The sequence below is a fragment of the Aspergillus niger genome, assembly GCF_000002855.4.
Source record: "Aspergillus niger supercontig An07".
NCBI classification, from domain to species: domain Eukaryota; kingdom Fungi; phylum Ascomycota; class Eurotiomycetes; order Eurotiales; family Aspergillaceae; genus Aspergillus; species Aspergillus niger.
The window spans coordinates 1980116-2004737 of NT_166523.1; the positions used below are offsets into that span (position 1 = coordinate 1980116).

Here is a 24622-nt window from a genome sequence, read left to right on the forward strand (position 1 = left end):
CAGTCCCTCCACAAGGACGATATTCTGAGTTGCCGCGGGCTCTCCAGATGCATAGCCCTGTATTCGCCTCGTGACCAGGGTTTAGGCCCTAGGATCTGCCGACATAAAGGGCAGCTGTTACTTTTGCCGGTTACGCTGGCGCGATTTACCCAGATGGCTATGCAGGGCGAGTGGAAATAATGGCCACATACTAGTTGGCGATACGGGGTATCTGGCCCGAGGTCTTCGAAGCAGAAGAGACACGTTTCGGGGAGGGGAACTGGGTTTAGTCAGACAAGGACGGGTGATAGGTAAGTTAGGGAGATACAAGTTATTGCACCGTGCATTGATTCCTCATGGTGGGTTCCATTCGCTGCGGCCATATCTAGATATCGCTTGCTTCAACGCTCAATCTATTGTTAGATCGATAGGAATGATGTCGTTAAATAAATAGAAGCGTATGCAGATCGTTTGCATTGACTGCTGGCGTGGTGCGAGGGATTTATACTTGGCGTCACCGATCAAGACAACAGGCCGTCAACCCATAACACACATCGACAGCTTCAATGAGTGTGGCAAGCTAACCCGGGTATTCCTCCCAGAATGATCCAATCTCGTCTCGTCTATCCAAAGACGAGCACCAATCGCTTCTTAGTACTTGATCGCGCAGTGACTAAAAGAAACCCCTTATGCCGTTTACCCATCCCTGACGTCAAGCATCTGCGGAGAAAGCTATCTTGCCAGAGCCATACATTTAGCCACTAGGAATGAGTGCAAATCCTATTAGAATGTACCAGGTTTTGCACACGTAAGGATCCGGTTCTGGACAGAATTCTGTCTATCTCATCTTTCTCCTAGGACGACTCTCCGGGGCTGAAATTGCGCCACTGCCGTTTTCCGCGATGTTCGTTAGCCACTCCGGTTACAGTCTGTCAATTAGAAGTTGCTACAGGAAGGGGGAGGGGGGGGGAGAAGGGCCTAAGGGTGATGCGACTACTGTAGGCGGTTGCTGGCGGTCCTTCTGTCAGCTACATTAATGATCTTGGGCGGCTTAGTACTTTGTGGTGGGGGGAGAAAGGGTAATAGTGTGTTGTGAATCATGTTGTTGCTCTAGGAGTAAGGATACATCGTCGTCAAATATACATCAGAATATGCAAAATGCTTACATCTCAACAAGGCCTTCTAAAAACCGAACAAATTGCAGTCCTCATCGTAGCCCCAGTCCTTCAGCGCAGGAAGCGTCGCCTTTTGAATCATGGTAGGTGGCCCGCAGAGAAGTGCTACATTCTTATCACAGGGCTCAAAGGCGTGTTTTTTGATAATATCCTCATTAACATGGCCACTGAGGCCCTTCCAGTCATGGCTGGGATGTGAAAGCACGTGCACGATTTCAAACTTCCCTTCCGAGTTCTTCGAGAACTCGTCAAGTTTTTCCTTCATCAGGATATCACCTTCGGACTTGTTCGCGTCGATGACCTTTATCTTTGTTTTATCTTGCTTGTTCCCCAGGATCCGTGCGATGATCTGGTACCCTGGTGTCACGCCGGATCCGCCGACGATCAGAGACACATTCTCAAAGGAGTATTCTTTATCATCAACCGCAAATGTACCGTGGCCCAGATACCGGATTGCACCCGAGGGGCCTTTGACTTCGATTTCTTCGCCTTCGCGCAGACAGTCAAGGATGTTGCCCATCGTACCACCCGGTTGGTCTTGATCAGGAAAATACGTTTTGACAACTAAATCAAAGGTACCGTCGTCCTCTTCTTCTAAAATCGGCCGGACTGGAGTGTACGGCCGCACAACAAGCCGGTCCTCGAAATGGAAACCCACTTGCACATGCTGTCCGGTTTCAAGCCCGAGTTTCTTGGCTGGTGGTGGGAGGCTGAAAGTGTACTGTTGCGTGTCGTCGGAGAGGCGTTTCTTTTTGACCAATTTTGCTTGGGTCCATCTAAGGAAGTTATTATATTTGCTAGGAAATTCGAGAGGGAACAGCACTCACTTGTGTTTGTCCAGAGCTATCTGCGGGTTTTTCTCGCCTCCCTGTGCGTTTTCCTTCTCCTTTTGCTCTGCCTCCCGTTTCATGTGGTTCATGGCCCTTTCGGTTACCTTTCCGAGGATGCATTCTGTACCATCATTAGCAGCCAAGAACCATACTCGGTGGAACCCAGGTAGGCAAAGAAGTGCTTACTGACCCTTCAACTTCCCCTGCGCGTAATTATCATGGATACTCGTAAACTCATTCGTCGTATCCATATGTACCGCACCGGCATGCGCCATGATCGGTCCCTTGCCCCCAGGGTGCCAACTCAGTACACTAGTCGCATCGTACACGTTGCCGTCAACAACGATCCAACAGTCATCTTCCGTATAATGTTTCTCGATTTCCTGGCGGGTGAATTGCTTCCCGGGTGCCGATGCTTTGCGTTTCACCTCTTCGATAGTTTCTTGAGTAGACGGTTTCATCCACCCGTTCATGCCGTTGGCGGCCTCGACGGGGTGTCGAAATAACAGGTAGGCTTCTCCGTCATCGGGGTTTTCGCAGACTTCGGGGTGGACTTTGTACCAGCAGTTGTTCATCATTCTGATCGAGGAGGTCAGTTAGCAGGTAACCTGAATAATGGGACCAAGGTTGTCGCTTGCCCTTCAATGTTCCAGATAGGTTCTAGAGGCTGCGTGCTTCTATGTTCGTCAGTGGCGCGGACGATGATGCTTTCTGCACGAATGAGCTTGCTGATGTCCAGGTCGATGTGCCAGTGCAGCCAGGTCCAGAACTTCCGACCGTGACGGATCGGAGATTCAGGGAACTAGGAGCATGATGATCAGCACTTGGTAACAAGGCACACGGACTGAATACTCATGAGCAAGTATACTTACCTTCCGCACACAGTAAAGCCAGTCATTCCCACCATTTAAACTAATCTCCACACGCGAAATCTCGTTCCCGTTCCCGCTATAGGCGAACCCCTCGACTCTGTAAATCTTGCCTTTTTTCACATTAACCAGGTTAATCTGTTCACCTTGGGCTGGGCGTACAATGATCGAGTTCAGCATCTGCGCGTTACAAAGCGTACTCGGATGATGGTACATGATCTGCGCAGTCTCCGACTCAGCATCTGTCACGAAGCTGGGAAGCTGCCGGTTATCATAGATATAGTAATAATTATCATTCTCATAGTCTGTCACCCAGACTTTTGTTAACCACTTGACAGACCGCGCTCCTACCCAGCCGGGGACCATCAGACGTAGTGGATAGCCGTGATCCGGGGGGATTGGATGATCATTCATTTGGTAGGCAAGTATCACGTCGTTTACCGGCTCGATGACATATTCAAGGGGCATACAGGTGGTGTACTTGCCCTTGCTGAGCGTATCAGCGCCTTCAAAGTTGACCCAAAAACGCTTGTGGGAGGCTTTCTCCATTAAATCTTGAATGTCTGCTTTGAGTAAGACGTCGCGGAGTAAGACCCCCTTCCAGTAGGCGCATCCGCTCGCAGCAGCAGTGTAGTTGAAGCCCTTTGTCTTGCGGATCATATTCAGCTCCTTCCTGCGGTTCCCGTCGCAGGCGATGAAAATCGGTATATTAATGCTGGGAAAGCTATTCTTCAGCTCCTCCATTCCAAAGATTAATGTCTTACCAGCGGTTATTTCAACCTTGTGGTTTTCCCAGAGGAGGTGCGGGACAGCGCCGTGGTTTCGAACGTAGTGAATTGCTGATGGCGTAATGAATCCAGCCTCAAACAGGGTAGTCAGTTCGACCTCTGCATTCAGCGGATGCTTCCCGGTAAGCCGAATTAGTTTATCGCTGCGCGGGATCCAGCTGTCAGGCGAGAACTGGTCCGCCTCATCTATTTGCTGTGGAAGATCTTCGTCGGCAAGCGGAGAGCTGCCCTTGCCATCATTCTTCCTCATCAGGCACATGTACTTCTGCTCATATTGGAGACACTGCAGCAGCGCCTCCTCTTCTGTTGAGCGCTTCGGTTTCTTATTCTCCTCCTGTGCGTCATCTTTTTGCTCGTGGTCCTGTTGATCGTCTTGCTTGTCTTGGCCGTTGCCGCCATCACCATTCTTCTTCTTCTTCTGCTTGGTCTTCTTCTCTTCTTCCTTCATTTTGTTCTCCTCTTCCTCCTTTTCCTTCTTCTTTTTCTCCGCCTCCTCCCTCTTCTTCTGATTGATCGGCCATGGCTGTCCCTGTTTGATAAAATCCTCTGTCGTATGCAAAACATACCGCCAGAACTTGGGATGTACCCGTGGTTTCTGCAGATGAAAGTCCTACAAGGTCTCAGTTAGTCCAGCCTCCACTTGCCCAACGACCGTGTCCCATCCCGTTGAATCTCCCTCTCATTCGGGAAAGAATCAAAGAGAACATACAATCTGCTTCTCCATAATATCCCTCACCGTAACCAGCTCCCCCTTTTTGACCTTTTCGCGCAGTTCATTGAGCGTCTCCTCCGCGACTTCCTCTAGATCCTTTTGCGTCGTCTCGTCCCCGCTGTGCGTTATCCCCATGAATCGCGCATCGCGACCGCGGGTTCCGACGCGGTGGCTGTGCGTCTGCGTCCAGTCAGGCTCATGGAGGATACTGAGCGCCGAGGCGCCTTGTTGATTTTCTGGCGGCATGGTTTAAGTTGACAAAGATGGATTCAACTAGTATGCCTGCATTCCAGCCTGTACCCTGCGTTCATTGCAGTTCGAGCGACACTGACAGGGTTGGGGGAAAACATCACGGCAAAGCTTATTTATTTGTCTGCGGGCCTGCCAGATCATCCGGAGAATCATCCGGAGAAACGCAAACTGCTCCTGGGATAGGGTTTCCACGGAAGGCGGCTCTCGTCATAGTTACGAGAAATACAAGCAATCTGCGCCCGACCTGATAGGCTATAGGGAAAATGAAAGACTGTGTAGGTAAGTACTAGGTTGGTAATTGCTACGCCTTACTATTGAACGAAACCAGGCAGCCGGAATAGCCGGTCGCGTTTCGTCTCCGGCGAGGGATGATGTCAGGTTAAGTTATCCTTGAGTTCACTGCAAACCCGACACGAGAACAGTGTTACATACCCTCGTTCCATACACACTATGTAGCGGAAAGGATCTCTAGACCCCCCAGCTGCTAGCCACACCGTTGACAACCCTCCTAATTCCCATTGTTTCTTGCTATCCCTGATGAAGTCTTCTTGTCTAGGCTTAATATCAAGATGCCTGCCAAGTCACCATTCGTAAGAATAACCATCTGAAATGCAAGGCAAAGTCATCGGCAAACCAGACTCCGACCTTGCTGCCGCTCTGGATGTTCCCAGTGACCCATGATATTTCTCAACAGTCGACCAAGGCTGGCATGTACTGGTCTCCTTTTCCGTACCTCTCCCAAGCATATCGGTCTTTAACACAGACTGCTTAACCGACGACCTTCTCCAGCCCTGCATTTTGTTACCCAAAGTCTGGTCCGAACTCAGCATCGTTCCCTTTCCGCTCGGTGATGACTTGCCTAACGATGACTTCCAGTATGGCACCCTCATGGACATCCTCGTGACTTCTTTGTCCGCGGATAACATCATTCTGGATGCAGCACCTCTCATAAATGTCATTGTCTAATTTGACCGCTTCCACAATTACGTGTTATCGATCTTTCAGGGTTCCCATTCTTGCCGCCTGGTCTGGCTCTTTTCACTGCCTGTATGTTTCCCTCAATGTGCCCATAGAAGAATTTTGTACGGACGCCGTATTAGTTATGTTCGCCGAAAGATTTATTGAGACATAACATTATCAATGACAACCAGAACGGGAAGAAAGGAAGGCTACGATAAGCTTCGCACTGACTTATAGGCGATTAAAACCATAGTATGGTAGCAACGGCGAAAAGTCAGATCCACCCCTCTGTGGCGATTGACTTTGATTATATCGTATATATACGTTCTTCCATTATTAACTTGGCTCTTGTCTCTAGAGACGTTATCAGGAATATCCACCGCTTGTTGCGGTCAAGTAAATAAACTTTCAGAGGCCAAACACATTCTCGTCGCGCACATATCCCCAATCTGTCACTTGTCAGTAAAGCATTTAGGTGCCAAAGAAAGACGGGAATTACCATCAAGGGCAGGCAACACTGCCTTTTCAATCATCGTTGGGGGACCGCACAGAATGGCCACATTTTCATCAGAAGGTTCAAACATGTGTTTCCGAAGGATACTCTCGTTGACGTGTCCTGAAAGTCCATGCCAATTTTCGTCTGGTTTCGTGATAACGTGAGCTATCTCCAGCTGGCTGGCACTGTCTTTTACGAATTTATCCAGTTGGTCGTGTAAGAGAATATCGCTTGTTGTCTTGTTCGCATCGATGACGCGAATCTTGGTCTTGTCTCCGTCTGTGAGAAGTATACGGGCTATCAGGGCATATGCAGGGGTGATGCCACTGCCTCCAATCACTAGCGATACCCGTTTGAATTTTTTCTTCTCTCCTGCGATGGTGAAGTTGCCGTATCCTTCATAAACAAGATCCCCCGTCGGACCTCGGATGTCAACCTCTTCTCCCAACGGTAGACAGTCTAAAACGTTCGACATCGCACCTCCTGGTTGGTCATCATTGGGGAAATAAGTCTTGATGGTCAATGTGAAAGCCCCCTTGCCGTCTCGAACTTGACTAACGAAATGAGACTTTTCGTTGTCCTGATAGCCGTTTGAAGACGACGATGCGAGAGGGAGAAGCGGCTGAGTTGGCGTATACGGTCGTATGAGCATTCGGTCCTTCATGTGAAAGGCTACTTCGATGTGCTGGCAAGCACCAATGCCTAGAGTAGGTTTCCCCTCGGGCAACTTAAACGTATATTCGCGGGTGTCTCTGCTGATGGCCTTGCGGTCGAGCAATTTGACAGGGACCCACCGATGTCTCTGCAATGCCTGATCATTGGGCTGCGCAGTTTGCTGTTTTTCCTTCTTGGCTTGCTCTGCATTCTTCTCGATGTACTTCATCGCCTTTTCTGTCACCACGCCCAGAATGCACTCTATAGTTATATTAGTCACTGGCCTCCAGAAACCACTGTATAAAGGTCCTACCTTGGAGCTTCTCTGCAGCGTAGTCATCATGTATGCTTGCATACTCTTCACTGGTCTCATAATGAACTTTGCCTGCATGTGCAAGGATGGGTGCTTTCCCGCCTGGATGCCAGGACAAAACCCCCGTTGCGTCATAAACTTTGCCGTCTACGACGATCCAGCAATCATCTTCACTGTGGTGCTTCTCAATTTCCTCGCGCGTAAACTGCTTTTGCGGGGCAGCCGCGCTCTGTTTGGCTGCCTGTACCTGCACATCAACACTGGGCTTCATCCAGCCCCCTTCCCCTGTACCTGGCTCCACAGGGTGACGGAAAAGAACGGATGCTGCGCCTGATTGATTATCGCCGTCATCATAAATCAATTCCGGCTTTACCACATAGCGGCAGCTATTCAAAGTTCCTGAAATATTCCACCGCGGCTGCTCCGGCTGTGTATTATGCGCCCCATCGACGCATGCAACGGTGATGCTCTCCGCTTGTGCTAGCTGGAGGATTTCGACATCAACGTGCCAATGTACCCAAGCCCAGAATTTATTACCGTGACGTATAGGACGGTCAGGGAATTCGCGGATGCAGTAGAGCCAGCTCTTACCATTATTTAGAGATATCTCAACTCGACGGACCGGATGGCCACTGCCGCTGTAGGCGAATCCTGCAATGCGGTACGTCTTCCCTTTCCGAGCATTACTTACTGAGATCTTCTCCCCTTGAGCGGGCCTAGCAATAACTGAGTTAAGAGTCTGTTCATAGCAGGCAGTATCCGGGTGAGTGAAAAACAACTTGGCGAGTTGGCTTTCTGTATCAGTGACAGAACTAGGCAACATCCGGTTGTCGTGGAGATGATAGTATGAGTTGTTTTCTTTATTACTGGTCCAGATCTTGCTCAGCCATTTCACACAGCGTCCTCCTACATAACCTGGGATCATAACGCGGACTGGATACCCATGGTCAGGTGGCAGGGGACGGTCATTCATTTCATATGCAAGAATCACATCATTTCTAGGGTCCATGACATGGTCGAATGGAATGGATGTAGCATATTTTGCTTCGTTTGGCTCATCGGCTCCTTCAAAATGAATCCAATACCGTTGATTATCCTGGTCAGGCATTCGCTCGGGCACCCCAGCAGCAAGGAGAACATCCCGGAGCAGTGGGCCTTTCCAGTAGGCACAGCTCACCCCCCCAGGGCCCCAGTTGAACCCTGTTGTACGCTTGATCATATTCAATTCTTTCCGCCGAGTGTTATCACAGGCCAGAAGGATGGGGATATTGATAGCTTTGAAGTTCTTCGTCAACTCATCCATGCCAAGCTTCACCCGGCCGCCTTCTATGTCTATTTCATGAAATTCCCAGACCAATTTTGGGACTGGGCCGTGGTTCCGCACATAATGCAGCTCATTTGGGGTTACGAGACCGGCGTTAAAGAGCTTTGACAGTTGCGGCTCGGCGTTCAGTGGCAGCTTTCCAGTCAGCCGGACGAGGTCAGGAGATCGAGGCACCCAGTTATCCGCGGTAAACTGATCTGCTTCGTCAATGGTGATATACGGGTTCTCGGGCGCTGATGATCTTCCTTGCCCATTATTCTGCTTTAGGTTTTCTATAACCGCCTCCTCGTGCCGGACTGCTCGGAGGAGTGAGATCTCCTCTAGGCTAAGTTCGTTTTCGGATTTCTCTTCGCTTTCGTCCCCATCGGCCACTGACTTTTCAGTCTCCTGCTCTGGCGTTGCTTTCTGGGTATCTTTTTCTTCATTTTTACCTTCGTCATGCTGCTCTTCCTGATTCACTTGTTTGTCCTCGTCGTCCTTTCTCCCCTCCTGCTCCGTCTTCTGTTGCTCTTCCCTCTGACTTTCTTCTTCTTTCTGCCGCCGACGAACATTCGTCGGCCACTCCTGGCCCAATTTAACCCATTCCTCAGTATATTCGGGCACATATCGCCATCCGAAAGGTCGTTTCTCGGGATGCCGAAGATGGAATGCCTACGCATTAGCCATTAGTATAACATGACACTATCAAAAATGCGGCTCGCTCAATGGCGCTTGCTATCTTTGTATACAAGAAACACACATACCTCCCTATTTTTCTGGTCCTCGATCAGATCACGAAAATTGACAAGCTTCCCCTTCTCGATTTCTCGTTTTAGGTCGCCGATCTGCTCGCGAGCCTCCCGAACCTCCTCAGGGTTTTCCGCCAGTTCATCGCCAATGTGGGTTATCCCTGCATATCTGCCGCTGGCGTTACGATAACCCAGCCGGTGTTCACGAGAATGAAGCTCCCAGTCCGGTTCATTCTCGATCTCCGCCCGTGATGAGCCGGGGTGCTGGGCCACTTGGTAAACTTGCGTATTGCCGGGCATGGTCTCACTGCGGCTTCAAAAGCGGCAACACTATTACTTAGTTTGGTACCCGATGAACTCCAGCTGCAATTGCTGGGCCTTCGAGGCAAACGAGGGAGGTTTATGCAAAAGGGTCGAAACATGGCTTTCAGCTTTGGTCAATGTTTGGGTCCTACCGTGCTGAGGCCTTGTGATTCAAGAATGATTCGATACAATGACATCTCCGCGGAGATCTGTGATATCCTCGGTGGAAGATATGACGCACAAACACCTATGACATTAGCCCCCTGATGGCGAAAAGCCCTCGGTGACTTGGTTAATTTCAAAACCTTAAATCAGGTTTCTTTTCCCCACTGGCCAATATTGAACCTAGGATTGCACCTCGTAGAAGCATACATCATATTAACTACCTAGAGATCTATTCGCCTATGATATTCATTCCATTACATAACCCAGCTGACATGGCACCATCAAAATACCACAGGAAGTCGTAGAACCCCAACATTTTGCGTTGGCGAAGTATATTCCAGTTCAGAAGGCTCAATCGCCAGCCGTAGGTTCGGAAGCTTGCGGAATAGGGAGCCTGTTGCAGGCAAAACACCACTTAGCCTTACAACACAATTGCCGACGCACAGCAAGAAAACAGGGATGATTATCTTACTGAAGATGGCCTGCAACTCCATCCGGGAGAGCCACTGCCCCTGACAGTTATGCGGGCCATGCCCGAATGCCAGGTTTTGATGCGGGTCAACTTGACGGTGGATGCTGAACTTGTCTGCATCTGGGTACACCCTTTCATCGCGGTTTGCGGATCGCACGGAGCCGATGACCCCGGAACCCGATTTGATTTTCTAACAACTGTCAGAAGATCAAGTAATGAATAATGGGTCCTAGTCATTACCTTCCCACCAAGCGTGATATCAGTTGTTGTGACACGTCTGCTATTTAGAGCAGATGGAGTATGATATCTCAAGATCTCCTCAACAACTCGCCCCGCTAGTTCAGGATTCTCCTTGAGCTCCTCGAGCTGATCCTGGTGTTGAAGCAAAGTAATAACGCCCAGGACAATGGAACTTTGAATCGCCGAATTCCCAGCCACGAAGATCATATAGACAAGATTGATAAGGTCGTCTCGGTCGAGGTTCGCTTGTCTATACTCGTCCACCACGAGCTTGCTAAGCAGGTCATCTTGTGGCCTGCGAGGTTTCTCTATTCGCGCATCAATCAATTGGCTAATGTATTCGTGCAAGTCTGTATGGCCAGACTCAGACGCCGATCCGCTTGTGCCGCCGAGCGCGGAGCTCGACTGGATAAGCTCATTGGCTTCCTTTTCGGAGACTTTCAGAATGGACAGTAAGATAACCTTTGGGTTAACTACTGTGGCAAGCTCTTTGACGAGGTCGATAGGGCCATTGTTACAGCCTCGTTCTTTGATTGAGTCGATCAACGAGTCCACGACTTCCTGAACCTGTGGTTTGACTGCTTCAGTCGCTTCCTGGGTGAAAAAGCTCTCCGTCATAGCTCTAGAATAGTTCTTAGACCGTTATTATTCGTGACACTGAGAAGCCTCTTTCATACCTGTGCCTCGCGTGTTTCGGATCATCCATGTGGACGAACGTTGGCCTGACCCCGTCTTTCTTCGTACCACTATGAATCTCGGGGTATCCATCACGATTGTATCGGTCCTGCTCAGCTGGTTAGGCTGAAGGTTCAATGATTCTTAACGCAGCAGGGAAGGGATGGGAAAGCATTTACATTGGAGAATTTATCACTGCTCAACATCTCACGAACCTCTTTGTCCCTAGTAACGATCCACGCTGGTCTCCCATCGAAAAGCTGGACCCTTTCAGTGGGACCCTGATGTCTAAGCTCTGCTAATTCAGCGGGCGGATCATATGATTTTGGAGGACGAGCAAAGGGATACATTGGTAAGTCTTCGGGGAAATTGTAAGCTTGCGATGGTTTGGGGGACAGCATAACCACCATAGGGCCTAGGCTTACCGGAAGTGTTGGCTTGGGACATTGCGGAAGATTGTACAATGATACGTGTGAATATTCCAGCTCTCGTAATGGTGCAGAGGTTGAGAATCGCTTGGTTGCTTTCAGAGAGAGTCGCAAGATCTATATAAGCAATACTTTCTGGAGCCAGAAAAGTCGAGGCGGAGTCGATGATCTCACAGGGGCAAACCACTATTACGTTACGTCCCAATCGGCGAGGCTGTCTTTTCCGTGCCAAAGACGGCCGGCAAATAACAGTCAGTACAAATTATACGTGAACGATGATAAAGCAAATGTCATAACACGCAATATGGTTGAAACAAGGAATCATGGCTACTCAAACTGAAAAGCAACCCCAGAAATCAAGGCAGAGGCCATGGTAGCACATGGGTTGTCATAAATTCATCAGCAATAAACCAGCATTATAAGGGCGAAAGTCATGCACGGTGATGTTATACTATCAGAAGCTTTGCTCCATTTATACAGTATCAAAGTGATCGTGATGCCGGATGTGACGTATTCGAGCAACTAAGAAATGCCGTCAACCTTCTGGGGGCAAACTCAAGTCGCTGTCTTCGCGTCGAGTCCGAAGCCTATTGCCGCGGAATTCTCGTTATGTACAGATGCTGTTGGAAGTCGGCCATATACCATAATACCCCAGCTGCGGATGGCGTACAACCGCCTGAAGTCATTAATCCACTGTAACAGTCTGTTGCAGTATTTTCGGAGGTATTCCTGTTCCACACGACTCTGAAGAAGTCATCCACACAAAATCAAGAAGCAGATGGTGACTGGGCCTTGATTGGCGATTGTGAACTGGCACTGAGAACGCAGATGTGGCAATATCCTCTTAGCCTACAGTAGAACACAGAGCATTGTTTATATGCCCGCACAGAAGCTTGTATAGATGGTACCAGAACGTTTCTGAAGGGATGTCTCACATGTATTGAAGTATCTACTGATAAAACAGACATTATGTGCGGCTTCGATCCCCCAGCTAATTGCTGTTCATTTGACAGTTGGCCGATGTACTTGGATCCAGTGTAGTTCACCATCAGTCACTTACTGCGGTCTGAATGCTCCTGCAATCCGCTGGTCGAAGGAAAGAACGGATACAACACCGAGTGCCCGCCATCATGAATCTAAGATGAGGTACTGGTTTTTTGGTACATGGCCAATCACGCAGGGCCAAACCGTAGCCTTTCTCGAAAATATTGCTGTCTGGGGATTGTCCTAGTCCTCACCAAGCTGACCACTCGGAGATGAGAGTAGCTTACTTGTGTGTACTACATGCCAGCCCAATCATACAAGCCCCCATGTTCTTCGAGGGACTAAGCAAGCCACCCGGAGCCACCCCGAGACACCCCGTAGCCAAAACGGAATAGTCTGATCGACCAATGCTTGATCGATACCTTCACGATGTTCTTCTCGCTCCGATTTGCCATGTGCAGGATACAAGCAAGCAAGCATTGCACGATTGCTACCCCGCAACACCAGGGATGTGAGGACGGGGAAATCTCATTCCATCAACCGCAATTCAGGTCTGATCGCATGTCGGCTAAATGGAGTTTACAACATTTATTATTAAATCTATTTTACTTCAAGAGTGATTGCATTCAGGTTTAGAATGGGTGTGATACATACCCCTCTTTTAGTAGTGATATATATAGCGTCCTTAGGGGATCAGCACGGCTTGGTGCTTGACAGATCTCTACATAGCTAGAAATTTCATTGAACCTACACTTCATACTGCAATCACAGCAATAAACCAACCATGAAACTCCAATCCTCCTGGCTCCTCGCCAGCATAACCATGACTGGTATCCCCACAGTCACAGCCAGACCATGGACCCAACGACCAAGAGCAGAAAACTCAACCACGAATCCCACCTACTTCTTCACTTTGTATGTCCCCATTCCACCACCCTAAACTCCACACAAATAATATAGTACTAAAGCATAACTCAGCGGAGACTCCTACTCCCAAACCGGCTTCAGCGCCTCGGGCACCCAACCATCCGCCTCCAATCCCATGGGCAACCCAGACCTAGGTGCGCCCAACCATTCCCCTCTACACCCCCAACCCACATAACTAATAATATCGATGATGAAGGAATCGGCACCACAACCAACGGCCCCAACTGGATCGGCTACCTAACCACAACCGAAAACGCCTCCTTAGTGCTTTCCTACAACCTCGCCGCGGGCGGTGCCACAATCGACAATGCCCTGGTTCCTGCATACCCGGGTGACCTTGCATCACAGTTCCGGCTATTCGAGGATGTGTATGCTGATAAGCCGGCCTCGGCACCCTGGAGTGCAGAGGATGCGGTATTTGGGGTGTGGATTGGGATTAATGAGTATATTCTTCCTCCTCCTCCTCCTCCTCCTCCTCCTCCTCCTCCTCTTCTTCTTCATTCCCCGGATTGTCCATATACGGGAGGGGGGTGTTAGTAGGTGTATATGCTAATGGGATGTGTGTTCTGGGGGAATATAGTATAGGAAACGCGTATTACTCTACCGATGCGGAGACATACACACCCAAGTTAATCTCCAGATTGGAAAGTCTAGTGGAAGAGGTATACAAGAACGGGGGCAGGAAATTCCTGTTCCTGAATGTGCCGCCGACGAGTCGCAGTCCGTTGTTTTTGGAGCAGGGAGAGGAGGTGGTGAAGCAGCATGCGGAGTATTTGAGTGTTTATAATGAGAATTTGGAGGGAATGGTGGATGATTTTACTAAGAAGAAGGGAGATGTAAGTTTTTTCTACTGTTCCCTTTGTTTTTCTGTCTTGGGTTACTTGTGTGTTTATGTGGGTGGGCTTGAGGGCAAGCTAATCGATGAATTGGGACAGGTAACGACTGTCTTGTATGACTCGTGGTCATTCATGACGAAGATCCTGGATGATCCGACAGCGTATGGATTCCCCGATGCGACGTGTATCAATGATGATGGGACGTCGTGTATCTGGTGGAATAATTATCATCCCGGGATGAAGTATCATCTTTTGCAGGCTGAGGATATGAAGCCGAAGTTGAGGAAGTTGGGAGGGTGGTAGTTACTTTACTTAGTAGTACTAGTAAATAGTATGATGATATTGGGAGAATATTATGTGACGTTTAGGATGGCTTATATATTACTAGTATGTTATTAAATTTGAATGTTGATGCATCAGGTATATATATTTATGAAGTACTGCCCTACGGGTATTTTGGCTGAATTGCATCGTAAATATTAGCATCGCACTGACATGAAAGCTCCACCTATGCACTAATTCCGTATTCTTCTTATATGTAAATCCTTCTTGTCCCGTCACGGACCTCATTTCCGCATCACTTTCATGACCCTGACCCTGCCAAGGCGGATCATTGACCGAGCTTAGTCCCTGTCTTCGACTTTATCCGCCCTGTAGGCATTAATGATACCTGCAGGTGTGAAGATCTGCAACGTCTTCTGTCTGAATACCTGTTTACTCTCTACATTCGGATGTTTCGCTTTAATGGACCGATGGATGTAGATTTCTGGCTAAGTTACGTTACCTCCGTGCTGGATTAGGATAGTTGGGAGGAGGGGAAGATATAAAGGTTGCTTATTGTCTTGTCCTAAATAGCGATAGTAACTGTAGATTTCGTTGATCGAGCAGTCGTAGCGATGAAGTTTCAGAGCACTTTGCTTCTTGCCGCCGCGGCTGGTTCCGCGTTGGCTGTGCCTCATGGCTCCGGACATAAGAAGAGGGCGTCTGTGTTTGAATGTAAGGGCTCATTTGCCTGATTGTTGCTAAGCTGACAGAAAAGGGTTCGGATCGAACGAGTCTGGTGCTGAATTTGGGACCAATATCCCAGGCGTCTGGGTAAGTATCCCCGCCAAAGTGTAGGCGTATGCTGATGTCGCAGGGAACCGACTACATCTTCCCCGACCCCTCGACCATCTCTACGTTGATTGGCAAGGGAATGAACTTCTTCCGCGTCCAGTTCATGATGGAGAGGTTGCTTCCTGACTCGATGACTGGTTCATACGACGAGGAGTATCTGGCCAACTTGACGACTGTAAGATGACTCCCACTTGGTGTTGACTTAATGCTGACGAGTCAGGTGGTGAAAGCGGTCACGGATGGAGGCGCGCATGCGCTCATCGACCCTCATAACTATGGCAGATAGTAAGTATGCAGTACCAGAGGGTGACACTTGCTAACCAAACAGCAACGGGGAGATCATCTCCAGTACATCGGATTTCCAGACTTTCTGGCAGAATCTGGCGGGCCAGTACAAAGATAACGACTTGGTCATGTTTGATACCAGTAAGTGCCCACCAAGCCATTGAGGACCGTGCTGACTGACAATGCAGACAACGAATACTACGACATGGACCAGGATCTCGTGCTGAATCTCAACCAAGCAGCCATTAACGGCATCCGCGCTGCAGGTGCAAGCCAGTACATTTTCGTCGAAGGCAACTCCTGGACCGGAGCTTGGACATGGGTCGATGTCAACGACAATATGAAGAATTTGACCGACCCAGAAGACAAGATCGTCTATGAAATGCACCAGTACCTAGACTCCGACGGTTCCGGCACTTCGGAGACCTGTGTCTCCGGGACAATCGGAAAGGAGCGGATCACTGATGCTACACAGTGGCTCAAGGACAATAAGAAGGTCGGCTTCATCGGCGAATATGCCGGGGGGTCCAATGATGTGTGTCGGAGTGCCGTGTCCGGGATGCTAGAGTACATGGCGAACAACACCGACGTATGGAAGGGTGCGTCGTGGTGGGCAGCCGGGCCATGGTGGGGAGACTACATTTTCAGCCTGGAGCCCCCAGATGGAACTGCTTACACGGGTATGCTGGATATCCTGGAGACGTATCTCTGAGAACTGGGTGGGGTCGCAGATGCGGTGCGTCGGAGAACTATACGGAGTTTCTTATCAGAGTGGACGGTGGTGGTACAGAGAGGCGTACTAGAATGAATTAGTGGCAGCGCACTGACTGACGTCACAAGACATTGCTTTTTTTGTGAAGCTCCATCTTTGTGCATTCTGTTGAGTGCTACCTGTAGGCAGTTTGTTGCTGAAATAGTTGCACGTTGTACTCCGTAACGGCACTTGGTGGATTCTTATCAACGATCATCGAGTATAGCCCAACGAATTGCGTGGGATGTAGAGATCTGACGACCCACTGGTCGTAGGATATACTTAGCTCTCCTCATCAGCCTTATCGGATAAATCATGTTTGTGAACACCGCGATGTCGTTGGAATGCACGAGAAAGCAGAGAATGCAGGTATGGAATTGGATGCAGTGATGGGATGGACAAGGCCGATGGAGGAACCATGGATGGAAGACGGGCCCGCCAAGACGCTCAACGTAAGCCCGGGTTAATAGTCTGGTCGATCGGAGAGTCAATCCCGGCACTTTTCCCGTCTGCCGCGACGGTTGGGAATTTGAAACAGCAGATTTGCTTCTTTTCATAGGTGGTAATGAGGTCATGACTTGACTAGTTGGTTTGATTACGCCAGTTGCCTTGCTAAGAATACTCCGTGGTGATGATCCATCAATCACTGTCTACATTATTCACTGGGCACTTCATCGGACTGTCCCTGAGGCGGTACCATGGGACGGACAGCAGGGAATACGGCGACGCAGAAGAAACTTCCGGGGATGTCGTGCATACCAATAAAAGTATCAATATTGACCGCGTATTGCCAAGCTCAGAATGATGAAGCCTAGTCAGTTGAGGTTCCGTGGTTGGTGGGCTGAGGGTGAGACACACTCATCCAGAGATCCAGGCTCACAGGAAATCTTGGGATGGTTAAGCAGATTCCCGATGGTGACGATCGCTACACAGTACGGTGGCTCTTTGGTCCACCGTGTATCAGATAGGTTGATTTAAGTGATACGATCCAGCTTGACCCGGTCGACATAGATTGCGCAGGACTACTCAGTAAATAGAGAGAATTCCAGTGTGTATAACTTGCTAAAATTGAATACATCAACCGACACCCTGCATACTTTGGAGAACATTGGGAAACAAGGTTACTACTAGTCTACTACACTATAATAATGAGGAAGAGGACGCGTATTACCCCAGCCACTTCTGACGTGGCGGTAGGGCTGGTGAGTCTCCGCCACGAGGGTCACCTTTCCTCGATGGGGATTAGTCCCTTGCAGTGTGGTGTGCAATGTCAACAGAATCGACAGATAATTTCTATCTGATTATTCCTGGTTATTACTCGGCCAGGGCCCTTAAGGGCTCCACCATCAACCGTGCTGGATCCCGCGTTTGGGTTGCGGTGGAAACTCGCTCGAATTTATTATAGAAACAAGCGTGGCGTAGTCCGTCATGCGTCCCCGTGATTGGCCCGCTGATCAACCAAACTCTCTCGCATTTGACTGCGCCTCCCCAATAACTAAATTCAAAAGCAGTAATAACAATCCGGTTGACGGGAATCTCTTGTTGATCCCCCCCCAGCAAGCCTCTTTTATAAAATCATCCTGTCCCAGCCTTTTCTCATCTTTTCATCTCACACATTTTTCAACCACCCTTCACCCAAATACACACGTTCAGTGTCCTACTTCTATCTACTTAACCACCTGTCTGGACCTGAAATCAAATCTAACTCCCTCCGATAAGCAAGGGAAAAAACAACAACCCGCATACATCCCCACGTCAACCGTCCACATCAACCGTCACCATGGGTAAAGGCGGTCGCATTGTCTGCATCTTCACTCCATATGTCCTCACCATCGCCTCCTTAATATGCATCATCATGGTGGGCCTGGGCTGCACAAAATCCAGCTCCAGCACGCTAAATGATCTCTACTTCTTCAGAGTATGTCTTGCTTACCTTTCACGCATCCCCACTCAAATGTCCGATCGTACTGACTCCACTCCAGGCCAACCTCAAGAACATTACCTCCGAAGCCTCCTCCACCGCATCAACAGTATCCTCCGTCGTGAGCGACCTGACCGGTGTTTCGGATGGCGATCTTTCCGCTGCGCTCGAGGAAATCGAAGAACAATACAACATCGAGGACTTCTATGCCATTGGTCTCTGGGGCTACTGTGAAGGAAACATCACCTCCAACAACAGCTATCAAACCAACAACTGCTCCAAGCCCGAGGCCGAGTTCTGGTTCAACCCTCTGGAGGTCTGGAACTTGGAAGAGAGTGGCCTGGAGAATGCCCTTCCCAGCAAAGTCAAGAGCTCCCTGAACACCTACAAGGCCGTTTCCAAATGGATGTTCATCGCCTACATCATTGCATTTGCTCTTACGGTCGCTGAACTGGTCGTCGGTGTCTTCGCTATCTGCAGTCGCTGGGGTAGCTGCGTGACCAGCTTGGTGTCTGCTGTAGCCTTCTTCTTCACCGCTGCCGCTTCCGTCACTTCTACCGCCATGTTCGCCGTCCTCAAGGGCGTCTTCAAATCCGAACTCGAGCAATACGGCATTAAGGGCCAAATGGGCAAGAACATCTACGTCGCTACCTGGCTCGCGGTCGCCTTCTCCCTCGCAGCCACTCTCTTCTGGATCATCAGCTCCTGCTGCTGCTCCGGTCGCTCCCCTTACAACCACCGCAACCGCAACCGCGCCGTCATGGCCGAGAAGACCCCCTACACCTATGAGGCTCTGGGTCCCTACGGCCAGCCCCAGCAGACCCCCTACAACACCTCCTACCCTCCCCCGCCTCCTATCCACGGCAACCAGACCACGGGTCGGACGAACGCCTATGAACCCTTCCGTCATACTTAAATGATGGAATACCCCCAACATCAATCACCAAAAGAAAAAAAATCTCTTCCTGAATGAAATCGGAAGAAATTGACAACTGTTCATACTGGCGTTCGGGTTTGGGTTGGTTTAAGTCATGACAACAACCTGATGATGACATATTTTCTATTATTTTTGTGTATTTTGTTCTTAGCCAAGGGAGGGCAGGAAAGCTAGTGTGCATACCCGTGATACCCCGAGTATGGAGGGTTGGAACTTGGAATATAGAAGAGCCCTTGGTCCAGCCTGATTCATTCAGTGCTGCGACTCTTGGCATGATGAATTAATGCTAGTTGCATCTATATCTATTGTATATGAATTGATAAATATCTACCTTCACTCAGCTTTCTATGATTCTAGTACATGGTCCAGTAAGTTCTCCGCGGAGGATAGACTAAAACTTTACATTATGGCCCGCGTGATTAACAATGTAGTTTATTCATGGTGGTGCCTATTAAGGGGAAAACTAATGAACAGCTAAGTAGGGAGGAACGCACGTCAATGTCTGGAGAAATAAGATGCTTACCTACCACATCAACAACAGCTTTGTCACGTGGTGAGGTGAACAATGGAGCTAGAAGATCAGGTGATAATGCCCATCTGTAGTTAATATTCACCTATCGCAGTGTATAGAGGCTCTTGTTTCCCGAATCCTATTACCCTCTTTCCATTGGTTTGAAAGATTACATACACTTCAATTAATATTCCCTACTGAAGAAGCACTAGAACGCTGGCTTGGATATCATAATACATCCGAATCACAGCCTCATGTCTTGACTTAATAGAATAGTAAGTAGGCGATAGAATATAGCAATGAGTATAATAATACAAACTGGAGAAATAAAAAAAAAATGACATGTTAAGAATACAAGTGGAAAGGGGTATACGAAGAATAATATCCCAGAAGATAAATGAATAGAAACATAAATATGAATAGGAAAGCCCTCATCGACGATAGCCAGGACGTTGTATCACGCCCTTCTCATCAACAGGCAGGTATGCGCCTCCTCGTCGGTTACGTTCAGAGAGAACGGCCTGGTCCGCTCGTGCCCATTGCTTGAAGGGCGTGTTGGGGTCGTCGGACCAGACAGGGCCTTTGGGACGGATGTGTCGAAGGGACACGAACCAGTTCTCGTTGACACTTTCCGCGTCGGATTCGGGCTCAAGGTCAGAAAGCTCCTGCTGCTGCTGGGCCGCATCTTGGGTCTCTGCGCCGAGCTCAATGCTGGCTGTCTCGTGCGTCTCGTCAATCATTTCCTCGTCTTCGTCTTCGTCTTCGTCTTTGTGGTCAGAACCAGAATCTGCGTCACTATCTGGGGGCAGCGATATGGCGTTTGGCTTCGCCTCTGCATTCGTATCATCGTCTTCATCGTGGCTAGACTCGCTCACTATGTCAGATTCGGTTGAATCATGTGTGGAGTTGGGGGCTGAGTGGTGCTCTAGTTCCAACTCATCGGCGTCCGTGCTTCCTGAGCTTGCCATTGCAGCTTCACTCTCAGGTATACTGGAGTCTAAGTCCGGTTTGGGTTGCTCGTGCATGATAAAATCTCCACTCTCTGGGACACTAGAGTCCAAGCCATCTTCCTGGGAGGCTTCCTGCACAGCTGAGGATATCTCTGCGCGGTCGCCGGCGTCTTCCACAGCACTGGACTTTAGCTGTCCCGGCTCTGTCATCTCTTGAACAATGGCTGATCTCTCGCGAGTGTTGACCGAGCTTTGTGTGCCCCTTTCGTCCAAAGTAGACTTCAAGTGCTGTTCTAATTGCGCAGATGGCGTGTCTTCATTCGAAAACGGGTCTCGAACTTCGTAATAAGCTTCGCCTTCAGGAACGGAAGATTCCAAGGGTTGTTCGTCCATCGGCGCGTCATCCGGCTCTTGCCCAGTCCTAGTCCCTGGAATGCCTGATCCCGGATCCCGTTCCGAGGCAGTCTCCATAGCCTCCTCGTCCAATAATGGGAGATCTCCAGCTGCATTCGCGTCACGCCTGACCTTTGTCTGAGGAGTGGGAGACGACATAAGGCACGACATGTAGTCCATATCTGTATCAGACTGGGTTCCCTGAGTCTCAGGGCCAAAGGAACGGGCGTGGAAATTAGTGAATCGCTCGACAAGACTCCCCGTGAAAGAAGCGTCTGCTGTTCGAGATGCGATATCGGTGTCGGGCGCCCTGGCCTGATCTGCGGGAATATACTGTGCCGCATTGATTTCGATCCCATGAGTGGTGATGCTCCGCTTCTTGTATGAAGGCCTAGAGTAGGACGACGCAAAGAACTCTTCATATACCAATGACTTGGTATCCGTGGAGAGACACTCTTCAAGATAGCGTGGATAATCCTCCAGATGCTTGATGATAAAGTCATCCCATAAGAATGACCGCTGCAAATGTCCCTTGGAGCGGACGGCCTGGAGTTTCGAGCAAAGCTCGGTAAAGTGAGCAAAGTCCCCTGGATAGTTCGGATAATCCCGTCGAAACTTTTCATACACCCTTTGGGCCTCCTCCAACTTTTGGGTGGAGTGGTTGATGTAGCTTTGGCGACGAACGACTATGTTCAACGCTGGTTCTTCAGATGGCTGTTGATGAGGCTCCATCTTAGGCCGTTTGGCAGGGAACTCTTGCTCTTGTCCGATCTCCGATACACGACGTTTCGGGCGCGGCATTGTGGGCTGCTCGGCAGGCGTATCTCGCATCTCAATGCCCGCTACAACCACCTCCCCGATCTTTGAAGATATTGATGAAGGCATTTCTCTGTATGAGGAAAACGGATCTGACTTCTGTGAGTTGTGCATCGGGCCATTGATCGAGACACTGGGCGGTTGAGCTCCTGAAGCAGATGAATTGAACCCCATATCCGACGTCGTATACGGCGTTGTGTCGTTATGCAGACTGCCATTGCTCACTTGTGTGCTAAGTATATCGGAGTTCTTATGAGCGGCGGCGCCATTTTGACGATCCTGGGATGAAGTTTCTTTGGATCCACTACTGGCATACGTGTTGAGGATCCGTGACTGAGATGAGGATTTCGCTGCGTCAGATGACAGTTGCCCACCGTGATGAGTTCTATTTCCAGCATCTTTTCTAGCATAGTCCACAGATCGACGACTGACATTGTTGTCTGGCGTGTCCACTACCTGCACATGTTCGCGGATGCGACGCCCAGGAAGTGACGAGCCAGAGCTTGTAACTTCCTGTTCAGATTGACTAGCAAGTTGTACTTGTTGCACATCACCGAGCGGACACGGAACGGACGTGTCCATCACCGAGTCTTCGCTTTCAGCATCGGACTCATCCTGGACATCCCGTACATGATTTGTAACTTTCAGTTGAGACGTCTCACGGCAAGCGAGCTGACCATCCCCGTTGGAATTTAGACCCACGGTGTCATCTTTATTTTTGAACATCAGTTGCGGTATGATTTGATCATCGCGAGCAGACTCCAAGCTACCTTGCGGCGGCTGTTCGGACGTCTCGTTATTTGACTCTCCTCCCTTCCTAAAGGTACGAACACGCACTGGGCTGCTATCTTCTGGCAGAACCTGACGTGAACGTGACACCCGCTCTGGGGAACTTGACCAGTCTGACGTCAAAGGCTCGCCCTCCGATTCCGAATCGGTCTGAGGTGTAGGGCTGGGTTGGCTGGGTAGGAGCTGGTGAGACTCGGCCTCCACGTCCACAGACGTCTTGTGCCGAGCCATGCGACTCCTTCGTAGTGCCGTTTCGTTCCATTGATGAAGTAGTCTGGGTGGCACATGCCCCTGTGGCGTACTTTCTCCCGGAGATGGTGGTATCCAACGGCGCCTATGTTGTTCCAGCAGTTCGGCTTGTTCTTTTGGGATCTCAATGTCTCTCCGTCGAATCTTTGTCGTTCCATACCAAGGATCGGTATTATTGGGATACGGTTTCTCCGGTTTTATAGACTGAGAAGACAGTTTATTAGGACTTCCTTGAATCGCATTGGATGTTAACCCATTTGCTGTGACGGCACGATTTGGCTTTGTTGCATATTCTTCGCCTGGTAGATCAGAGGGTGGCTGGCTAACTCTCTGGGCCCCCGGTTCGCTTGGCAGTCGACTGAGGATATCAGGTTCCCTGGTCCCTGTGGCATTCTCAAGCCTTTTTTGGCTAGCAGTCGATGAACTTCGTCGGACATTCATGGAGTTGGAGGAAGGCTTGGTAGCCTCAGCGCTGTTCTGTCTACTCCGAAGCTGTTCTGCAGCCTCTGTCTTTCGTCTGTGCACATTGTCATTACTTAAGTCGGGAACATCCGGCATCCGCACACGCATTTCTGCATTCCCCAATAAATTATTTGTCATATCAGAACAGCTAATAGACGAGGTACGAGCCGCTGGACTCTCGAAAGCGGACATTGGGGGTATTTGGGACATCAGAACGTCTTGCGAAGCAGATATTCGAGTGCCCTGGTAAGCCTGTGTTCCGAAAGTATCATCGAATGGCTCCGCATGTGCCGCATCGTCCGCCTCAGGGCCCCTAATACTGTGAACAACATGTTGCATCAATTTCTTGACGGAAGGGTTCTTATTGACCAACTTGCCCTGCGGGGCTGATTTTGTCTTTCCGCGGCTCCAGTCGATATCGAAACGTCGAACGTATAAATGGACCTTTGGCTCAACTGTTGAATACTCCAGGACCACCTGAAAGTCCAACAATTGGATATAGTAACCCCGAGTCAGGTCCGCGCATAACGGATGGTCCGGAGCTGTTTTCCCGTAGGCCCGCAATGCCTCCTGTGTAAGAATCGCCTCGATCTGGGACTTCGAATCGGTCAAAATTAATTTGGGTACGCCCTCTTGCTCCCTCCACTAGTCGGGAAGATAGAGTCAGTACAGTGATCCTCATAGCTGTAAACGATTGAGAGAACTCACACTTTGGATCAAAGCCGAGTGCTGAACACGGGTAGAGAAACGAAGGTTACTACCATCATCTTCGTACTTAGTACTACCAGCTGGACCTTGATCATAAGATGCGAGACATTTCTCAAGGACGGATGCGATCCAGATCTCGGCGGAGCCCATCGTGAGGATCTAGAAGCAGGCAAATGCGGGCGAGCTTTTTGGTATAGGGCCACATAGTCCGGTGATAGAATTCAGCAGATCAAGTTTTGGTTAGTGTACGGATACGAATCCACGCTGGTTTCAATCCATCTGCAAATGCAGAGCTGTATAGTGGATAGCAATACTCATGATGATTTTATCCCTCCGATTATTCGAGTCTGGCACCTAGCGTGAGTTGCGCAGCTCATTAATTGTTCCTGCCAGAGACGCGACCTCATCGGCAACCGACGCGCCTGACCGCCTTTGAGGTGGCGCATTACTACTTCATTCGCCACAGCACCAGCCACGACGCGGCCGCCGACGCGAACCACGTCATTGGGCAGCGGCACATGTCATGGGCACCGCCCGAATCCCTGTTGCTGCTAATCGACAAGGTCTAGACAGTAGACAGTGCAGCCGGTCTCATTCAGCATCTTTTCTCCCCCGCTTTGCTCC

General features: G+C 49.6%; 7 protein-coding genes across 7 annotated transcripts; 3 read left to right on the plus strand and 4 right to left on the minus strand.

Annotated features, from left to right (window-relative positions):
- Positions 1–1161: 1161 nt before the first annotated feature.
- Positions 1162–4089, minus strand: An07g08910 (uncharacterized protein; the record flags this gene model as incomplete). The annotated part of the gene is given in 4 exon segments (XM_059748679.1): positions 1162–2048; positions 2171–2563; positions 2593–2786; positions 2857–4089. Coding segments are annotated over 4 exon segments (2707 nt in total), but the record flags the coding sequence as incomplete, so codon positions are not given.
- Positions 4090–5973: 1884 nt separating this feature from the next.
- On the minus strand, positions 5974–9380 carry An07g08920 (uncharacterized protein; the record flags this gene model as incomplete). Its single annotated transcript, XM_059748680.1, has 6 exons — positions 5974–6014; positions 6065–6615; positions 6664–6994; positions 7029–8613; positions 8650–9003; positions 9096–9380. 6 exons carry the CDS (start codon positions 9378–9380, stop codon positions 5974–5976), a joined length of 3147 nt encoding a protein of 1048 aa, XP_059603824.1.
- A 449-nt stretch (positions 9381–9829) lies between these two features.
- Positions 9830–11336, minus strand: An07g08930 (uncharacterized protein; the record flags this gene model as incomplete). The annotated part of the gene is made up of 5 exons (XM_001391930.3): positions 9830–9942; positions 10021–10210; positions 10261–10882; positions 10938–11044; positions 11115–11336. 5 exons carry the CDS (start codon positions 11334–11336, stop codon positions 9830–9832), a joined length of 1254 nt encoding a protein of 417 aa, XP_001391967.3.
- Positions 11337–13170: 1834 nt separating this feature from the next.
- Positions 13171–14413, plus strand: An07g08940 (uncharacterized protein; the record flags this gene model as incomplete). The annotated part of the gene is made up of 4 exons (XM_059748681.1): positions 13171–13262; positions 13409–13810; positions 13855–14110; positions 14210–14413. The coding sequence occupies 4 exons, from the start codon at positions 13171–13173 to the stop codon at positions 14411–14413; spliced, it is 954 nt and encodes a 317-aa protein (XP_059603825.1).
- A 593-nt stretch (positions 14414–15006) lies between these two features.
- Positions 15007–16223, plus strand: eglB (endoglucanase B eglB-Aspergillus niger; the record flags this gene model as incomplete). The annotated part of the gene is made up of 6 exons (XM_001391932.3): positions 15007–15106; positions 15150–15205; positions 15249–15401; positions 15447–15511; positions 15555–15652; positions 15700–16223. The coding sequence occupies 6 exons, from the start codon at positions 15007–15009 to the stop codon at positions 16221–16223; spliced, it is 996 nt and encodes a 331-aa protein (XP_001391969.1).
- Positions 16224–18042: 1819 nt separating this feature from the next.
- On the plus strand, positions 18043–19099 carry An07g08960 (uncharacterized protein; the record flags this gene model as incomplete). The annotated part of the gene is made up of 2 exons (XM_001391933.3): positions 18043–18180; positions 18245–19099. 2 exons carry the CDS (start codon positions 18043–18045, stop codon positions 19097–19099), a joined length of 993 nt encoding a protein of 330 aa, XP_001391970.1.
- Positions 19100–20062: 963 nt separating this feature from the next.
- Positions 20063–24148, minus strand: An07g08970 (hypothetical protein; the record flags this gene model as incomplete). The annotated part of the gene is made up of 2 exons (XM_001391934.1): positions 20063–23935; positions 23999–24148. 2 exons carry the CDS (start codon positions 24146–24148, stop codon positions 20063–20065), a joined length of 4023 nt encoding a protein of 1340 aa, XP_001391971.1.
- Between the last annotated feature and the right edge of the window lie 474 nt (positions 24149–24622).